Source organism: Scomber scombrus, chromosome 17, assembly GCF_963691925.1.
Source record: "Scomber scombrus chromosome 17, fScoSco1.1, whole genome shotgun sequence".
NCBI lineage: Eukaryota > Metazoa > Chordata > Actinopteri > Scombriformes > Scombridae > Scomber > Scomber scombrus.
Window position 1 is genome coordinate 21,378,841 of NC_084986.1, and position 14,220 is coordinate 21,393,060.

The window sequence follows — 14,220 nt, forward strand, 5'->3', positions numbered from 1 at the left end:
TGTGTCACTGCTCATTATTTTGATTTTAATAAAATACAATCAATACATACAATACATCGTCACAAAAAAAACAAAACAGTTGGCTTTCAGATCACTTGGACACTCTGGATCCTTGCTTTGCATTAAACATAAAAAAACTGACAAAACACTGTGATAAAAAATAGTCAAATTCATAAATGTATTAAAATGTAGAATGTTAAAATACAACAAGTGCTCTATATAGGACGACGTGCCATAACTCATCTATCAGTGCTGATCACCTTGGGCAACCAACATGATTACATAATACTTTAGAGAGAAGAGCGTCTCCTCCAAGGTGTGAGTTGTAGTCTCCCTATAGCAGTTAGTACAGGAGAGCCGCCTGCATCGGGTCCTCTGGTGAATCTCGAGAAATGACCCAAATGCAGATCTCTGCCAACAAAACATGCAGAAACAAAACTATAACCATCAGATTATGTGAATTAGATAAGTGACTAAAGAATGACAATATCACAAAATAACATGAAGCATTGGCCAGTTTTACATTTTGTAACTTACATTCGTATGTGTTTTAACTCTTATTACTAGGAAACAAAAAAATCTAGTGAAATTAGCCAAACAGAAGATATTTTGACATAGTAGTAAAAGCATAGAAATAACATTAACAATGGCTCTGCTTACTATAGTGTCAGACTCTCATAACAGAGAGCCAGCATGCACCATACCAGGAGACATAATAATAAAGGCCCTCCAAAAAAACCATAATTTACCGTTTCAATCTCTCATGTGGTGTCTTGCATCCCTCTTTGCCAGGAGGACTGGAATCATCCAAGGCGGCTGCAGGACTGAAGCCTTCATCTATAAACAGTTTTATTATAATGACATTATATACAAAATTAAAAACTTCTATTCCGTGCTGTGTGTTTTTGTCTTCATCTTGTACCTTCACAGGGCAAGCAGGTCCTAAACAGACGGACATTGGGGAAGGTCTCCAAACCAACACTTCTCCTGAGGGTTGGTCTGTCTACTGATGTGGACCCCTGGCTCTGCTCAGAGACTGGTGGACTAACCTTTGACCTCCCTTGAATCCAGGACACAGTCTTCACAGACCGAATCACTACAGGTATTTGAGAAAACAAAATTACAGAGCACACAATTGACTTTCAGTGGGCAAACAAAGATGCTAATATAGTTCAATTTTGTCATTTATCTACATGTTTCACCTTTAAAGCTGTGTCTTTTTCTCTGTCCTCTCTTTGTGTCTTTTGGAAGATGGAAGATGGTCAGAAATTCCATACTATCCATGACAGCCTTAGGAATAACACCTAGTAAATATAGTAAGATCATAAAATTGCAGCTATCCAAACGTAAAAATACCCTCAATTAAAGACATGAATAATTGGTTTGTTACCAAATAAATGAGGATTCTCGATGAAGCTGCGAAGGACAAGAACTCTGAGTTCGAGGCGTTGTTCAGACATCTCTGCCTTGTTGGGAGGCGGTAAAAGACATGGAACAAAGACTGTAGCGAGGTTGGAGCTGGTCATCAAGTTTTCGGTGCATCTGACAGAGCAACACATGAAACGGTAAAGAAATGTACTCATGTGTCTTGAAAATATGTGGAATTCTGACTGAAGAATATCCATTAATTTTTAGTCATAATAAGCCAAACTAAGCTAAGTTAAACATTAAGCTAATTAGGAATAGGCAGCATCACTGTGAAGTTTAAAATCCCCATTCTAGCACATTTAGCCTGTTGACATCAGTATCAAAGCCATGATCACTGCTTAATGCTTTTTTTCTAATCAATCAAGGACCAACTGATCGTTATTTGTCAATACTACCTCTCAGACAGCATTAAAGTCTTCTTGAAATGTACGCCAATGATGAAACAGGCAAAAAAGGTATGGCATGGTACTCTTTTTTTTTACTAGTTAGATTACCTAAAAGTACAATTTTGACCAATGCTGATTGTGCTCATTTTTCACCTTTTCATCTCAAAATAGTGTTAATGTGATAATTCCTGAAACAGTTCAGTGATACACTATCACTACCTACAAAAACATTGAAAGGTCTAAGGACAGATGGTGTATGAATATGAGAATATGAGAATGAGAATATGAATACTATTACTACAGAATAAAACTGACTTGACATTACTGTTAAACTGAGTTGCAAAAATAACATTAAACACCACGAGTAAAGCAATACAGAACTGTCAGTCTGAATTATGGGGCACATGAAGCTGTGCAACTACTTAAAATACAGCTTATTAAGTTCACTTTGCTATAACTGTGCAAATCTACTGTACTGTACATCACTGTCAGGTTTGGTCACATGTGTTGTTGCAGCAGAGATAGCATTTAGTGAAACAACAATGATTATTTCTTAAAGTTCAAAACATCAGCTTCTATGTCAGACATTCAGCTAACTGCAAAAGTGCCAAAATCCAATCAAATTTAGTTTGCCTGGTTGTAATTGGTTCTCATCTAATCCACTTCTCAGTGTAGTCTATACAAGTAGACTACAGACACCGGATATGAAATGTGTATGGACTACAGTACAATTACTAATATTGTCTCAGACCTCAGGGAAACTTTGTTGAGGAAGTCAAACAAGTAATGCAGACAGGAGGAGTTTCTGGCAGGCAGCAAACAGGACAGCAGCTGGAGGGCAGAAGTCCTGTCCTGCGGGTTGGGCAGTGCCTGGGCTTTGAGAAGAGCTGCATGGAGCTCAGAGGGAAACAAGGGATCGGGCAGCTCCCGGCAAAACTGTTTGATGAGAGTGGCCACATCATTGGGGTGGGCTGTGGGCAGACAGCCATCTCCACAATTCAGCTTGGCCTGAAACCAGATACAAGGAGGGCAGGATGATTTATATCTGGCAAGAATATCTAATTTGTAATAGCATGTTGCATCACAGAAATTGTGTGTTCATATATCTCATTAAGATAAAGCATGAGCTGAAACCACTAGATGACGCTGTTGGTCTAGTAGACATCATACTCATACAACTTAAAAAGTCATAATCTTACCCTGAGGGTTTTAATGCGAGGAAGAGAGCCTGGTTTTCTGAACAGGCCCAGAGTCCCAGCACGTTCCAGAAGAAACGAACAAGCATCTAACAAAAGGCTGAGACACAAAACATGTTCAAAACTGCTGTCCAAAGTTATCTCATAAACTTCCTAATCCTGCTGTTCACACTCACCAGGGTACCAGACCAAACTCAGGAATGTAGCGCCTTGCTAAGTTTTCCAGAGGAACACCAAAGACCTTTGTGCCACCAATGAACAGTCTTTCCTTTTTCTTCTCAAAGCTCTTGACTGTGATCCCATGAATGTTTTGCAGGTGAAACAGAATCACATTCCTGTCTGTAGCCTTCATGGTTTTAATATCACAGAGAGATGTCAAAAACGTTGACTGTGACACCATAATCTCTGCTAGCTCAGTAAAATCACTAGTGAATCAAGGAGGCGGGTTTTATTATGCTCATCTATACCACCTGTGGCACAGGTGAGAAAGAAGTGCTGCATTCAGGTCAAACAGAAAAGGTGGTAAAAAATAAGCTTTCAATAACTTTTACCACAGATTTAACATCTCAGATTTGCTGAATGGTGTTAATGCAGATGAATAAATAACTGTAGTCATGTACTGAATGATATATGAACGATATCGTAAATGACAAATGTAACTCCATCATAGTAAACTTGTGAAAAACCTGATTGAGTCAACACTAATTCAGCTGAATCTCAAAACACATCATTCCCTCTCTGTTGTGGACTGTTGTGCAAAACAGCCACCAGTGTGGATACATCTCAAAACCAGAGAGATCTAGCTGCTTTTTTGCCATTCAAATCTAAAAATACTGCTGTGAGTGCATTTTGTTTATCACATTACTAGAGTAAACCAGCTGAATATGAACGTAATAATCAGTTTGTCTTGAGGCCTCAAATTCAGACAATTTACTTCTAATCTAAGCTCACCTCCAATATGAGGCTGTAGGTTAGCTTAGCCTAGCATAATGACTGGAAACAAGTGGAAACAGCTAGGTTTTCTGTCCAAGGTTTGTTTTTTTTTTAAAGAAAAATCTACCTTCTAACGTCCCTAAACATCACAAATTAACATGATATATCTTGTTTGTTTCATCTTTACTAGAAGTGAAGTGTAAAAATGACATGTTGGACTTTTTCTTGGAACAAAACAAAAAAAGCTTTTGTATGTTTTTGTATGAATTAAACAGATGGTACAAAATGTGTTTGTCAGTTTTAGATGTGCTATTAGCCAGATTTCTGACCTTAGACTGTACATGTTTTGCACAGTTATAAGTGGTATCAAAATGTTCATCTAACTCTCTGCAAAATATCAAATTAATGTACTACCCAAATGTCAAACAATTACTGTAAATTAATTTGTGTTCTGCTGACAACTCCATTTTTCATAATTCAAATTGGATGTTGAACGAATATGGAATCAGGAGTCAACCGGCCTGTTGACATCTTAAAGTATGTTCCTGGAAATGCTTGCTTACTTTATATTGAGTCAGACTCCAACACTCCAGATTACTGTTAAAAGCAACTATTTTTATTACAACGGTACATGTATATACAGCAAAGGGTACAGTAGAAATGAAGATGAAAGTAAAGCTGGTGCAGTCGGTGTGGGGTTGGGCTGTTTTGTTTTGTTGGTGCTGCTTGAAGATTTAGAAGCACTTCCTGTGGACGATGGAGGGGCCTGCCTCATCATACTCCTGCTTGCTGATCCACATCTGCTGGAAGGTGGACAGAGAGGCCAGGATGGAGCCACCGATCCAGACAGAGTATTTCCTCTCAGGGGGAGCGATGATCTAGATAGGAGAAAAGAGCAGAGGTGTAGGTTGGTAAGAGAACCAGGAGCAACATATTGAGATTTTGGGAACTTCCTGCCAATTTAACCAATCAGTGCTGCTTTATAGAGGCTCACCTTGATCTTCATGGTGCTGGGGGCCAGGGCGGTGATCTCCTTCTGCATACGGTCAGCAATACCAGGGTACATGGTGGTACCACCAGACAGCACATTGTTGGCGTACAGGTCCTTACGGATATCAATGTCGCACTTCATGATGCTGTTGTATGCGGTCTCATGGATGCCGGCAGACTCCATACCTGAGCAGGTGTGATTAGAAAAGGTGAGTTTTGGCTATAGAAAATGTCAAAACTCTACTAACACTTGTAGTGTAAAGAAAACACAACACTATTTTGTCAGAATACAATGCATTGCAAAAAAAGGTGAGTATATATATGGTTGGTGGTAAATGTGTGTGAACAGGATGGAAATAATTACAAGAATGGATGGGCTTTCTCTAAAGAATACAATCAAAAACAAGCAATAAGTAGAGTGTGAATTTTTTATAATTATTGCTTGTCATCAAGTCACTTTTTATATAGCTCAACATCACAAATGACTAATTTGTGGAGGGGTTTTGCAGTCTGTACAGCAATACAACATCCTCTATCCTTAGACCATTGATTCGAATAGGGAAAACTAATAAGAGAAAAAATCTAATAAGGAAAAATCTAACAGGGAAAAAAAAATTTTGCTGGGAAAAAATGGAAGCAACCTCTGGGAGAGCCATGGAGGAGGGATCCCTTTCTCAGCTGTGTGTACAGAATAGACTCATAAAATGTTTTGTGGAGCTACCTAGGCAATTACCTCCTTTTGGCCACTAGGTGGAGTCATGAGTTGCAACAAAGCTATTCACTTGTGTACATGAAACTTAATCTCTTACAACAAGTATGAATTGCAGAATGTGTGGCGCTCAGAGGGGAGTAAGTAACTCTAGCTGCTGAGTGTCATAACTCACCGATGAAGGAAGGCTGGAAGAGTGTCTCGGGGCAGCGGAAACGCTCGTTGCCAATGGTGATGACCTGACCGTCAGGCAGCTCGTAGCTCTTCTCCAGGGAGGAGGAGGAGGCAGCGGTGGCCATCTCATTCTCAAAGTCCAGAGCGACGTAGCACAGCTTCTCCTTGATGTCACGCACGATCTCACGCTCGGCTGGAGGAAGGAAGGTTTCAGTCAATAAACTAGTCAACTAATATGCTCTGGTGGAAGAACTTAGGAAAAATACCTCAGTAAGAAAACACTCCATTACAAATACAAGTCCTGCAATGAAAATACTATGGTCCCTGTCCCTAACCTTGTCGCATCTTAAATGTGACAAGGAGACACAACTACACACAGATTTGTTTGTAAATTGAGCAAAAGACTGAGATGTACCTACTTACTATATTTAACAATGTAGTATCATTTATAAGCTATCATATATCACTTAAAATTGTAATTGTAAAAGTTTAATCTTTAAAGTAACTAAAGCTGCCAAATAAATGTAGTCAAATAAAAAGTGCAGTATTTCTCACTGAAATGTAGTTGAGAGGAAGTATACAGTAGCATAAAATGGAAGTACAAATACTTCCAAGTACTTACTTTATAATTAATCATAATTTATGGAGTTGAATAACATGAACATAAATGTGACTCAACACTTCATCTACTTTTTGGCTATAATTTATTTATCATATATAATTTTAGCTTTTAATTGTATTTGGGTTTTCTTTAAACTTAGGCCTACCTAATTGTTTTTGTATTTTGTGATTTTGTTAAGTGGCATCTGTAGCACTGTTATTTCCCTCTGATATTAATAAAGTACTCTATTCTGTAATTATCATTTGCAGACACAGTTAAAAAGCCTTGTTCAAGACTAAAAGATGGAAAGACAAATTAAATGCTCTAAACCTCTATAAAACCTCTAATTACCCTATGTGTAATTCAATTTTTGTTTCCATTTAATTGTTGAGGTGTCCTGTAAAGCATTCTTACCAGTTGTGACGAAAGAGTAGCCACGCTCAGTCAGGATCTTCATCAGGTAGTCAGTCAGGTCGCGACCGGCCAGATCCAGACGCATGATGGCGTGGGGCAGAGCGTAACCCTCATAGATGGGCACGTTGTGGGTCACACCATCACCAGAGTCCAGCACAATACCTGTAGGGGAAAAACAGCCAATTGTCAAATGAGTGCACAGAAGGAAAATGTTTATTGGCTGAGTTTAAGTTGTTGGTGGAAAAGCTCACCGGTGGTACGACCAGAGGCGTACAGGGACAGCACAGCCTGGATGGCCACATACATGGCGGGGACGTTGAAGGTCTCAAACATGATCTGGGTCATCTTCTCCCTGTTGGCCTTGGGGTTGAGGGGGGCCTCAGTGAGCAGGGTGGGGTGCTCCTCAGGGGCCACACGGAGCTCGTTGTAGAAGGTGTGGTGCCAGATCTGTAACAGCATAACACGGACAAAGAACTTGTCAGCAGATGTAAAACGACTCCAAATCTAATCATGAATAAAAAGAAAAACCTATTGAGATTTTTCTGTTTTTCTTCATATCCCCCTTCTCACCTTCTCCATGTCGTCCCAGTTGGTGATGATGCCGTGCTCGATGGGGTACTTCAGAGTCAAGATACCTCTCTTGCTCTGGGCCTCATCTCCCACATAGCTGTCCTTCTGACCCATACCCACCATCACACCCTGAGAACAAAGCAAACACATCTTAGAATCTCAGGAAACAGACAAACACAGAGACAGCCTGTGATATAACTAGAAAGAAATATATCTTTCAGAATCTCTGTATTTCCAGTATTCCAACCTGGTGACGGGGGCGTCCAACAATGGATGGGAAGACAGCACGGGGGGCGTCATCACCGGCAAACCCAGCCTTGACCAGGCCAGAGCCGTTGTCGCACACCAGGGCGGTGGTCTCGTCGTCGTCACACATGTTTGGTCTTTTCTTGGATGGCCTATATGAATGACAGGATAGAAACACAAACAAAATCTTAGTTTGTGATCATTTTATGTACTGTACATCACCACACTCAGCATTATAAACCAGCATTATAAGCTATATCTAAGTTTTTAACAGGATTTCACTTTTGAAGGAAATAAGACATCTATCATGTTTAAATGCGTAATATTTCCATCTAAAGTCTAAGTGGTAGACCATTTCACATAATCAAACAAAGCAATGCAATGCTGAGAATCAATGTAGCACTATGTTTAGTATGAAGACACTTCTGAGTGCTCTAATCTCCTCTCACTTGTCTCACAGCTGCCTGAAAAGCCAAAACGGGACATGGCTCTACCCCCCCACACACACTCACTGTTCTATTTTCAGCCTCGGGACCCTTGTCACCCCCTTCTGCCCCCGCAACCCCTCCTCTCTATCTCATCATTAAGCCAGAGCCAGTTAACAGCTGAGTCGGTGTGTCTTTTGACAAGTGGCAGCGGTTGGCCTGGGTTTTCTCCTCAGCTGTCGCCACATAGAGGACTCCTGTGTTTGGAGCCAGACCATGTGCTGAGATCCTTCTAGGATCTCTGGCCACAATCTGCATCACAAATGCCAACATCAGGACTCCCCATACAAGTCATCATCTGTAGATTCATCTGTTTACATATTTTTAGTCTGCATGAAACTTTTAAAGCAAAAGAAACCCCAGCATCAATATGTTGAAGTTTGGTACTCCTTAAAAAACTAAATGAGCTGACAGTGGTTTTACTATAGAAGATACCACTAAAGTCAAATTGAAGCTACTTCTATCAACATTATAATCCCATCTCTAAAGTTGTCCTACAAGGCTTATTCACATACATTGGGCCAATATAATTAAATATTTATCAGCTATGAAAAATGTGTCAATAACTCTTATCCAGAAACTCATAATAAGTTTGAACTTGTGCACTTGTTTTTTTCACTCTTCTGTGGCTGGCACCTCACTTATGCATGAAGTGTATTATCCATGTCCCCTGTGAATAAACTCACAGATAAATAAATATGTTTCATTTTGTAGGCATGGTTCATTCATTCATTTAATTCAACTAAATTCTGTTCAACTTAATGACGTTATACTTGCATACAACTAAACAGTCTTTTCATTTGAAAAATAGTGCAACATGTAAAAACATTTTAAAATGTACCATATATAACTGAAATTATGTGTAACATTATTTAAGAGGCTATTTGTATCCTACCTTTCAACCCTGCCATTAAAGAACTGCTATCAATGCAGGAAAATTACTTTCACCTGAGTTTGAGTTGCATGCCTGCCACTCCCCAGCATCTTAAACCTCAGATCCATTCCCATCTGTTGAGTGCAGGTCACTGTCTTGAATCTGGACAACTTGTAAATCCATTGCAACAATCTTAATTATTTCACACCACTAATTTTCCTCTGCTCCCTCTTTCTCTCCTCTTATGTTCAGCGCTCATCCTTCTCCTAACAACAAACCATCTACTCTGATCACAGAAACACTGAACTTTCCCTTCGCCCTGTCAAGTGACCACACTGTAAAGTAAATCCATGTTGCAGCAGTAATGTCCTACAGCAGCAGCAGAAGCAGCAGCGCCTACTCATCCTTCCTGTTCCCTGCAGTCCAAAAAGCAAACAGCTAAAATAAGGGACTCACCAAGTTGTAACCTCAAGACTGGAGTTTCCACTGGGACAAAGGGCGAGAGTGCAAGGGGTTCCTTAAATATGTCTCAGCGTCCTGAGGCTGGGGGACGGTGGGCGGGCTCAGGAGTTCACAAGTCCAAATAAGTGCTGCTTAGTAACACGGTTCAGAAAAGTGGATCCTGTGTCAGGGACGCCACCAAACTTGAGAGATGTTGTCTTGGAGACAAAGGCCAGGGAGAGAGTGGTGGGATATTTCATGAAGTCTGTTGCCATGACGAATGGTTCAATGATAAAATACTGAAAGTTTGGTTATATGTTACATATATTTGATATTCATTTTGGTGTGGCTGAGCTGTGTGATTTCCTTAAATCACACTACTGACATTTGAGACAGTATATCAACAATTTGGATATATTTTTTGTGGATGTTGAGTTTTATCAACCAGATCTTTAATATTCATTTATTGCCTGTTAAATTTAATGAGACAGAAAGTTTTCAACACTTAGAAAACCTTTTCAGCAGCAATACCATCACCTAAATTAGTTTGAAAGAGTGCAGTCTAGACCTGCTCTATGTGAAAAGTGCCTTGAGTTAACTATTGTTGTAATTTTGCACTAAATAAAATGGAATTGAATATAATTTGAAATCTGCGTCATGCATAGCAGTATTGTTACTCCACTTGTACTTTCTGGTGCTGCCCTTCATGTTCCCCTAAGGATGTGCTAATATGACTAAGCTCAAACTGGGCACTGGGGATGTGGGTGATAGGAGGGGTGTGATTGTAATCTGAGATCTTGTCTGAGCAATCTGATTAAGGAGCCGTCTAAGGGAAACCTGCCTGTCACAGTTTGCCAGTGTCATGGCATGTGTAAGGAAGGAGAGGGGCCAAAAAACTGCCAGACAGCTGAGAGGCAATATTGTAAGGGAGGGGGGAGGGGATGGGGATAGGAGGGAGCTAAGGCCAGGGCCCAGCCGTCCACCAGACGACAGATCCCTGGGACGGCCTGTACATGCAGCGATGAGGCCGGTACTGAGCTCTGATTGGCTCTGGTGTCTCCTTTTAGGGAAATGGAGTCTAACAGGTGCCAGTGGTTGCCTGTTGCCGCAGACTGCCGCTAGAACAGCCGGTACTCAGGCTCCATATTCGTCATCTTGTCTACCCTGTGACTCCATGCTGGGGCACTATCAGGCCAGTGGGCTGGTCTGTGAGCGTAATAAGAATGTAAATACCCCCCCTCCCCCCATCACCACCACCACCACACACACACACACCATCAACACTCTGAAATATTCCATTTGTAGCCATGTGTGAGGTACCTTGCAGCATTCGCTACTAACCTACTTGTCTATTTCTATTCCTAGCTTTTTACATATAACATAACAGTTTCCTTAAAATCTTGTCTCATGACTGTTAGATCATTTTGTTTAACAAAGTTTTGGGTGACTTTCCTGGTTAGTTGCCACAATCTGCAAAGGATTCTGTGTCTTGTAAATGTAAAAATCAACTGACCCCATTATCATAGTCATCCAGAAAAATACAGAAAACATATGAAACATTACACATTACAATATTGTAAAAAAAGAAAGAACATACACTTATACTTTTAAAAAGCAGTGGGTTCAAATGTTACCCCGTTTGGGTCAATATAGCACTCATATAACATAGGGTTAACTTTATCCAGAAGCAATCTGTTATTTTGACCCAAGCTTTAGCTAAAAACTGTCACAAATGTATTGTTTCTCTTGCAAAACAATGTCCATTTCACTTACATATGACACACAAGTTATTAACAATCAGTAGTTTAGTTTAAAAGGATTCGAGTAGATTGTAACATGTTGGGTAAATAACCGAATAGTAAAACGAAAAAATTACACTAAAACTGGGTCGAAACCATCCTTTGTTTCTCAGTAACATTAATCCAGTAGTGTCAGTTCTATATTTACCTAAACTGGGTAAGATTTGAACCCAGTAGGTGTGTATAGCTTAATGGTAAACTGAAACCTTTAGTAATTTAAGCTGACGTCAACACAGGAATTGTGTATTAAATGAATACAAGACATGGAGCTTTGTGCACGCTCTGTAGTGATGAAGGCACCCAGAAATCAGCTCAACCAAAGACAAAGATGAGGAAACTGGAGATTGATGTACTTTACATGGATTATGTGTGACCATATCACTCACTGTTGTTCTTCTAGCCACAGAGAGGCTTCTATATATATACTTTTTTACAGCGGCAGAAGCAGCAGCAGTGAAGAGTCAGTCAACACAGTTCCTCAGGATTCCTTTGCCCTATGATGGTCTAAAAAAAACTGTTTCCTCAGGCCACACATTTCCAATCAATTGCAAATGACCAGTCGCATGAAATATATCATCATAAAACAAATCTATGTTCATACACAAATAGAACATCTTGGTTTCATTTACAGCTTTTTTGATTGATTTTTACTCTTCTCAGTGCTGCCTTGAGTGCTGTTTTCCGTCACAGTCCAATGTTTACATAAAACAAATACAAGATTAAACCAACTGTTAAACTACAAGTGTTTTAAAGGGACAACTGCTTAACATTAGTGAGGGAAAAAGTACTTTCAGAAGGAAAGATGTCACGTTAACTCTGGGTGAAAATGGTGCTGTGTTTTGTCAACAGCTCCCTTCAAGTCAATGAAGCACCTTCTGGCAGAGCTCTCTTTATCACCAGGTCTTTATCAGGATAAAGCAGATCGGTCTTAAATGGGTCATGATTTTGAGGGATATTTGTCCTTATATGGGAATGTAGGAAGAACACGGTTTTTGTGTCTGGACTCTGGACAGCTGCCTTCTCTGCAAACCCCCTACAACTCTCCTCCTCCTCCAACACACACACATGCACACACTTCAGCTGTTTCTGTAGCAACAATTGCTCTTTAACAGTCACTTCATCCTCGACAGTGGTTTGTTTACCATTCTACACTGTGTGTTTTTGCAGAGGCTAGTGTATTTTGTACTACATTTTCTGCACATTTAGCACATCAAATCTGTTCCTTAAAGGCCATTTATTCAATATTAGTGTTAAAACCTAAGGAATTGTGCATTTTCTATTTTTTTCTTTTGAATAAACCTTATTACCTTCTATCAGATCACTGCCACAAAGATAAATGTCCAAACAATACAACCTTCAGACTATGAAATATTATAGCTCTAAATGTAACTTTTATTGTTTGTTTCCAATTTCTCTCTTTAGTTCTTTCTCTTGTCGTCACACTGCTCTATTTTATAGTAGTAGATGATTAATTATAAACTTCATCACTGCAGAGGAATGAATTTCACAAGTAGTCAGTGACTGTGAACAATCCTGTTGTGCAGCGTCGTCCTTGGCACTAACAGCCGTCATCCTAATGTGTGACATGCCTAGTGTAAACAGCTGCTTGACAAACTGCATGCTGTTTGACATGTTAATCAAAACAATCACATCAGAAGCCATTTTGCATTTGGAAATCATTACACAATGAGGATGAGAGGATACAGAAGTGAGACATCAGATATACAGCTATAGTTACTTCAATGCATTTAAGTCCAAATGATGTCATTACCCCCAAAATGATGTTCTTCTCTGGTTTGTTTGGATGAATTACAGTATCTGCTCTCTATGCATATGAAATGAATGTGTGAATACATGTTGTGGACAACCTGAATGTTGTAAAATACACTTAAAGTAGTTGATTAATCAATTAATCAATGGACATTAGATTAGCCCTTACATACTGTTCAGGGTCAAATTTGACCAATTTTTACATCAGAGAGGTTTAAAAATAGTTTTCTTTTAGCCTGAAATTTGATGTCTTCCCTTAATGTGAGCTAGAATATACAAAAAAGGAAATGTATCTGACCCATATTCATCCATAATGTGAAGAATATTCATTCTTCACATTTGATATAATTTGTGTAAATAGTTCTCATGTTTTATGTAATATCAGACCATAGTATAGTGTTTTTTATATAGTTTTTTTAAATCATAAAAACTAAAGAATAAATTTACTCTCCTCTCTGAAAGCTTCATTAAGGATAAATTATGTTTATCTGTGACTGATGAAGTCTTTATGAATGATTTGTGGTTCAGAAGTTCGGTATAGAGACTAATTTGTTTGGAAATAGTGTGATGGGTGAGAATATGAACAGTATGTTAACTGGAATAATTTTGATGATCCACACATCTTTTAAGTTATTCATTAGCAAAAATAGCAAATATTAGCTGGTTCCAGTTTCTCGAAAACTATGTTTTTGTTTTATTTAAAATAAAATATTAGAGTTTTGGATTGCTGGTCGGACAAAACAGGATACAGGGCTGAGATGGACTTCTTTTTTTTTGGTTTTAACATTAAATAGATGTTAATTAGATGATACATTGGAGGAAAAAAAAATGTGGAAGTTGTTCACAATATTTAAATAACACTTTCTAAAAAGTGATCCATTTAAAAAAAATCTTGTTGAAACTGATCAAATTCCTTAATGTGTCCCGCTTGTAAACCACTTCTCATAATTCCATGGTATTCCAGGAATTACAGGAATATCATCACCTTGATGAACCATGTCGTACAACTGCCAGCTAAATGGTCAACACTGCTCAAAAAACAACTGGTTAACATATATTCACAGGTTTACTATACATGGCAAGGACCAACCAAACATTCTCTGAGTGGCTTTTCTCAGTATCTCTGTACTTTGAATATATGACAGGGTGTGTTTTACTGAGTGCTGAGACCTGTGTAGAGCAGACACTGTCAAGCACTGCCAGC

The 14,220-nt window shown here is 39.1% G+C and overlaps 1 protein-coding gene across 1 annotated transcript; it reads right to left on the reverse strand.

The window, feature by feature from the left end:
- Positions 1-4,543: 4,543 nt before the first annotated feature.
- On the reverse strand, positions 4,544-9,479 carry actc1a (actin alpha cardiac muscle 1a). Its single transcript, XM_062437256.1, has 8 exons — positions 9,463-9,479; positions 7,649-7,799; positions 7,402-7,530; positions 7,083-7,278; positions 6,832-6,993; positions 5,818-6,009; positions 4,938-5,119; positions 4,544-4,821 (listed from the first exon to the last, which is right to left on the reverse strand). The coding sequence occupies exons 2-8, from the start codon at positions 7,775-7,777 to the stop codon at positions 4,678-4,680; spliced, it is 1,134 nt and encodes a 377-aa protein (XP_062293240.1). The 5' UTR covers positions 7,778-7,799; positions 9,463-9,479; the 3' UTR covers positions 4,544-4,677.
- Between the last annotated feature and the right edge of the window lie 4,741 nt (positions 9,480-14,220).

Bases quoted from the DNA above. Each gene is read 5' to 3' on its own strand.
- actc1a (XM_062437256.1), bottom strand. From the start codon at position 7,777: ATGTGTGACGACGACGAGACCACCGCCCTGGTGTGCGACAACGGCTCT. The intron at 6,994-7,082 runs GTGAGCTTTTCC...TTTCCCCTACAG, and splicing joins CGCCTCTGGTCGTACCACCG to GTATTGTGCTGGACTCTGGT. The intron at 4,822-4,937 runs GTGAGCCTCTAT...TCTCCTATCTAG, and splicing joins CCAGCACCATGAAGATCAAG to ATCATCGCTCCCCCTGAGAG.